At 34.3% G+C, this 6,593-nt stretch overlaps 1 protein-coding gene across 1 annotated transcript; it reads left to right on the forward strand.

Annotated features, from left to right (window-relative positions):
* Window positions 1-1,026: 1,026 nt before the first annotated feature.
* LOC111301811 (F-box/kelch-repeat protein At1g55270-like) lies at window positions 1,027-5,499 on the forward strand. Its single transcript, XM_022897792.2, has 2 exons — window positions 1,027-1,386; window positions 3,700-5,499. The coding sequence occupies exons 1-2, from the start codon at window positions 1,318-1,320 to the stop codon at window positions 4,948-4,950; spliced, it is 1,320 nt and encodes a 439-aa protein (XP_022753527.2). The 5' UTR covers window positions 1,027-1,317; the 3' UTR covers window positions 4,951-5,499.
* Window positions 5,500-6,593: the final 1,094 nt, after the last annotated feature.

Consider the following 6,593-nt stretch of genomic DNA (forward strand, 5'->3'; position numbering starts at 1 on the left):
TTAAATTATATATAAAGAAAGATTCAGAATTCAAGTTTTATATATATATTTTTTATTTTTGGATATAATATTTTTAACTTTTAATAATTTTAATTCAAAAATATAAAATATAAAACATACACCGTATTCGTTAGATTGCTATTTATTTCCACGTGAGGTCCAATTTTCATTTATTCTTTTTTATGACTTCTACAATAACAATTGAATCACCCAAATTTGGACCAAATTTGTTAATAGATTGAATTTGTGTTTGATGCGCTATCTGCGGGCGGCCCCTCGTATATTAATCAATACTCCTCCTGCCACAATTAAATAGTCATAATTAATTTTTTTTTTGTTAAAATTTTAATTTTGATAGTTATTATTTTAAATATTTTAATCAATTAAATTTTATGAATATTTATTAAAAATTACTTTGTTTAAAGTTTTTAAAATATATCAATAATAAATATAAAATAATAAAAAAATCAAAGTTCAAAAATTTTGTAAAAAAATGGAAATGTGATAATTTAATTGAGACAAAAAGAATACTAATGAGATTAATTAAGAATTTAGAGTTTATCTTATAAAATGACATCTAATAAATTTAAAATTTAAATTTAATAAATTTTAATCTAATTTTTTATTCTTAAACTATTGTTTTATTTGTAAAAAATTATATATATATAAATCATCTTGAGCAACAAAGGAACAATTCAACTAAGATAAATTATTTGAATGGCATTTATGGGCAACGGAAGTGTTTAATTGTTATAAAAGTATATTGACTTACAATTTGAGATGAAAAGGTAGGAGTTACTTAATATGCTAATTCTATGAACAAAAAATCTAAGAAGTATTTAATTCATCCACATGATTGCCATTTCTCTCTCTTAACCATATTAAAGTGGGGTTTGACCAGACTGTTGTAAGCTTGTTTGTCTTCTAATAAGACTTTAACATTAAAATTCACTCAAAATTAAATGACACTAACTAAAAAAATCAAACAAATTTAAAGAAGTTGGTGAAGCCCATGGGTCCACCAGTGTGCTTGCTCTTCAGTTGATACCTGAGTTATATTGAAAAAAAAATTTTGTTTGTTGGCATTTTCTTAGAAGGAAAAGAAAAAGTAAAAGAAAGTTGGTTTTGGTATGTACCAGTGCTAGTAAAGGCAGACCATAAATTTTAATTTTTGTGCTTGGAGGATCAGATTCCGAGTATTGAATCTCTTGAATTGGGCTCTCGATCTGAGCCTCTTAAAAGAGAAGGAAACGAAAATGAGAAAAAGGGGTTAGATTATAGTAGATTTTGATTCTGTCTATGAATCTCTGGTTTTAAATGATGGAGCAATCCATTTCTCGACACTCGTCTAATACTCCCAGAGGGTTTAGAGTTCATGCTCCGTTGGTAAGCTACAACATCATTCTTTTTCACTTTCTTTTTTTCTTTTCTTTGTGAAATCTTTAAGGTTTTAGAGATATTTGGTCGATGAATTTGTTGGAAACGTGATTTGAAAGATACCCAGTTTCCTTTTTGGGATTTAGTTTTCGTGAAAACTTGAAGATACCTGGATGGAAAATTGTACTTAATTGGGCAATTGGGATTCTAAATTTTAAGCCTTTGACAGGGCTCAGTGTGCTTTATTATGGGGTGTTTTTTTCCTATGAAAATGCTTAGTTGTTTTGTGTATTGAAGGTGGGAATTTTGCTATTGATTCCCAGATCAAATTCTTTTGAATCAATCTACCTTTTTTTCTTTTGGGGGGGGGGGGGGGGGGGGTAATTTGGGTTTTCATGAACATATAAATAGGGATCATTTTTCTTTTTACTTCTTCTGTAACTTGCAACTTGGCCTTTTCAACTCTGCATTTTAAACTCCTGCAACTTAGGTGATTTCTTTCCCCATCATTCTAAGTTTTGGAGTTTTTTTTCGTGACAAATTTAATGAATTTTTTTTTTAATTTTTTTGCTTGAAAGAATTAAATTTGGCCTTGAAATTTGCTGGCTTTGGTTTTAGATTCATTGGTTCATATACTTTTCTTCTTTTGGTTGATTTTTTGAGATTGTTGTTCTACTTTATTGGATATTAATATAGTTTTTTGTTTTTCATATAACAAAATAAAGCATTAAAAATAGATAGTGATCTGCTGTTTGTTGCCTGGCTTTATTTTTTCTGCTCTTCCTTAAATTATTTGCTAATTTGGCTACTAGCATCATATGGAAAGAACTATGGAGGAGCTTCTGTTGGTTCCTCATAGTGTTCTATAGATGCACATACATGCATATAATAGATTGTGGCTTTGTGCTTGATAAATGGTTTGGTCGTTTGCAACAGAACCTACGAATGAACTAGTGTGTAAGCGGTCAAAATAATTTTGTTAGGGTAGAATGTACTAAAAACAAGACAAAAGGAGTTGTTGGGTCAAAATCTGTTAGCTGACACTCTTTGGTTCAATAGTTATCCAGTATGATTTAAAGTCTATTTGACCTGGTATTTCTGTGTCCAAAATCCTGAACTTTGGCTGTCCAGCTCTTATAATATAAATCCCTTAGATGGTCACTTACATGCAAAGTCCTGCCTCATTTGCTTGTGACGAGTCAAGTCAGGGATTTGTATTAGTGTATATTACTTTTCCATTCTCTATCATTTCAAGTTTTTAGATTTGTTGATTCTCTTAAATATCAGGAACTTTTAAATTTTTGGGTTGAATATAAATTGTTGTATACTCTAGTGTACTTCCTCGTGTAAATTCATTGGCTTTGGCATGTGGCTCAAAATTGTGCTCCTCTTGCTTAGCATAGGTACTTAATTTTACTTTTTAGTTGAATTGAAGATCTTATCAGCAAAGTAGGTCAATAATACATAAATGCCGTATTGGAGGACTGCTGGACATAATTGTTTTTTTGGTTATTTTATAACTTTCATTTAGGCCCCTTGTTCTTTGATACCATATCTTATGGTGTAACTTTTAATTTCTTCTTCCTCATCTGCCTGAGTTTTTGGATGTCCTATTTTCTCAATTCAAACCTGTTTCTTAAGAGAAAGGAGAAGGGATGGAAGGACTGCTTGCCCTTTTTGAATAGTGCTTAATGCTTTTACTTGGTAGACTTTAAAGATACTTTATATAGTAGCTTCTATGTTATTTCTGAAAAATCTGAGATGCAAAGTTTCTAGGAGTCAGAAGATGAACTATTATATTGTGTTTATTAACTAAATCTGATGATGCCTACACTGGCTTAAAAAATGGTGAAGTGTATGCTCTCCAATATCCATACAGCCCAAGAAATTGCAAAAAAGAATTTCCTTTAGGACTCATATCTTAGCTCCAGTTTCAGAAGCTTTTGGTAGAATTCTCATGTCACAATGTGGACATCTGGCACATGCCATGTTAAATCCAGCAGTTTTTTTATACTAAACAAACAAATGATCAAAGGAGGAGTTGATCTATACCCTCACTTCTGATTTTTTTCAAGAAAATTAATAAAACTTTTCTTTGGTTGTCATCTGGAAATGATAACAGTGGATTTATGTTGCTGCCTTTTTTGATATTGTTTGTAAGAACATAAAGTGCGAGTAAAGTACAAATTTTTGCAAAAGCTACAATAAATGATCAATGATGAATCTAATATGAGTGGTTTCTCCTTTTTTTCTGCTCTATGTCTTTCTCATATTCTGATGTTTATCTTTTTTAGTGCCTTCCTAATTGGAATATTCTTGCAGGTTGATTCTGTATCTTGCTATTGTAAAGTGGATTCAGGATTAAAAACAGTTGCTGAAGCACGAAAATTTGTCCCAGGATCAAAGCTTTGTATCCAGCCTGATATCAATCCCAATGCACACAAGAGTAAAAACTTGCGCAAGGAGAGGACTCGAGTCCAGCCACCTCTCCTCCCTGGCCTTCCTGATGATCTTGCCATTGCATGTCTGATTCGAGTTCCTCGTGCTGAACACCAAAAACTCCGTCTAGTTTGTAAGAGGTGGTCTCGCTTTCTGGCTGGGAACTTCTTTTATTCTCTTAGGAAAAGTCTTGGAACGGCAGAAGAGTGGGTTTATGTCTTCAAGCGAGATCGTGATGGAAAGATCTCATGGAATGCATTTGACCCTACCCATCAGCTGTGGCAACCACTTCCTCCAGTTCCAAGGGAGTATTCTGAGGCCCTTGGTTTTGGTTGTGCTGTTTTAAGTGGTTGCCACCTGTACTTGTTTGGAGGAAAGGATCCACTGAGGGGGTCAATGAGACGTGTTATTTTTTATAGTGCCCGAACAAACAAGTGGCACAGAGCACCTGATATGCTTCGGAAACGTCAATTCTTTGGTTCCTGTGTAATAAACAATTGCCTTTATGTGGCTGGCGGGGAATGTGAGGGAACTCAAAGGACTTTACGATCTGCTGAAGTTTATGATCCAAACAGGAACCGCTGGAGTTTTATTCAAGATATGAGCACTGCTATGGTACCTTTCATTGGGGTAGTTTATGATGGAAAGTGGTTTCTAAAAGGGCTGGGGTCCCATCATGAGGTTATGAGTGAAGCATATGATCCTGAAACTAATTCCTGGACTCCAGTCAGTGATGGGATGGTTTCTGGTTGGTGGAACCCTAGTATCTCTTTAAATGGACGGCTCTATGCCCAGGATTGTCGTGATGGGTGCAAGCTTAGGGTGTATGATGGAGCCACAGATTCATGGAACAAATTTATTGATAGTAAGCTCCATTTAGGGAGTTCTCGAGCTTTGGAGGCTGCTGCTTTTGTTCCTCTCAATGGCAAGCTTTGTATTATTCGCAATAATATGAGCATAAGTCTGGTTGATGTTTCCAGTCCGGACAAACAGGTTGAGAGCAACCCTCATCTTTGGGAAAATATTGCTAGCAAAGGTCATTTAAGGACTCTTTTTACAAATATATGGTCAAGTATAGCTGGCCGAAGTGGTTTGAGAAGTCATATTGTTCACTGTCAGGTGCTTCAAGCATGAGAGCTAGAATTAAAATTTACTTATCTATGTGTAAAAATTTGTGCATTTTTTAAGACTTGTCATGCCATGGTAGTCAGATTTCCAATGTTTATTTGTTCACCAACATTTTGGGGCGCAGCACCTCCTGAATAGAAAAGCTGAATATACTCTGTTACCTTTTCTGATGTTTATTCTCGCTATGGAGATTGATATCAACGGTGACCCACAAGGGGAGGGGATTGATGTCCACATTAAGAATGTTCCTCTTGTGTTTGACTTGGAGAAGTGAGATGAAGCAGATAACCAAGGGTTTTTCGAGTTACTGAATAACAGCTTGGATGATATCCCATGGTGCATTTGCGGGTGAGGTGGTTCACTGTTGATCTCGGCAATATAATTATGAGGTTATTTCTTTACATTTATGAATAGAGCAGGTACTTGTAAATCTTGTCATTTGGGCATAGGATGGTCTTATTGTGAGATCTTATCCTTTGCAGTATGTAATCTTTGAGATGCTTTGAGATATACATGGTTTATCTGAGATGAGTTAATGTATAGTTGGACCTTCCATCTTGGTGGCTGTGAATTATATCTTGTCAACCATGATAATTTGTAGATGGTTGTGATAAATAGCATGGAGATAGCCGCCATGTACGTAAGGTGATTGCGGAAGTTGCTGATGAAAGCATCTGTCATTTTGTTTATATGATCCTTCTGTTGACCCTCGATAGGTTTTCTTGGCATTATTCCTTCTGATCTCTCTGACTTAGTCTCTTTGCCATCTATGTCGTGGATAATACGAATAGGAATCTCTGTATCATGCTCTATTCGTGGCATCAGGTTTCAGATTGAAAGAATGGAGATGATTTTTCTTGAATTTCTTAGTCCTGACATAAAGAAGAACCCAACCGTGATGTATTTATATGTAAAAAAATAACCCTCGTTTAGAAGCATGGTTTGAGCATGCTAAAAGCCAACGAAAAGTAACCTTGGCGTTAGTGATGGCAGCGTCATCTTATTCTATAGCTGGAAAGGGAATTGTTTTTTTTTTTTTTTTTGACTTTGGTTTTATACAAATAAAGATACGTCATGTCCAAAAGCTTTCCAGGAGCCATATTGTTGTTTGTTACATTTGTTAATTGAGGCGACATAGCCTGCCATGTTGATCTCATTTTCATTTTAATGTAGAAAACAGAGTTCAAGAAAATATCTATTTCCACTGGTAATTATGTGGGGCACTAAGGGAGGAAATCTTGGCATATAGAAGCTAAGTTGTTAATGGCGTTGACAAACTAATGCAATCTTTGTATGATCCTTAAGTTGTTGTGTATGGGGTGACAACCAATGCTAACTTTGTTGAAAATTTTGAAGAAAGAATTTGGGTAAAGCACTGCAAAAAAGCTTTTTTTAAGGACAAAAGTTTCCTCACAAGCTGCAAATGGTTATTACGAACATTGTTCCCAAGATACAAAGTCTAAATGAATAAGAGAACAATTGCACTTAATGTTCTTGAGCACACTTGAATCATGAACCAAAAAAAAGAGTTTAGGAAGAAAATTCTATTTTTGATCTTTAAAGAATGAAAAGATGTAAGGTTTTATGAAAATTCGGTGCTTAAGAAGTATATACAAATCTCAAAATATGGCTTTAAACCAACTGCTCAG

This window comes from Durio zibethinus, chromosome 15, assembly GCF_047325235.1.
Source record: "Durio zibethinus cultivar Kanyao isolate XHJ-2024 chromosome 15, ASM4732523v1, whole genome shotgun sequence".
NCBI classification, from domain to species: Eukaryota; Viridiplantae; Streptophyta; class Magnoliopsida; order Malvales; family Malvaceae; genus Durio; species Durio zibethinus.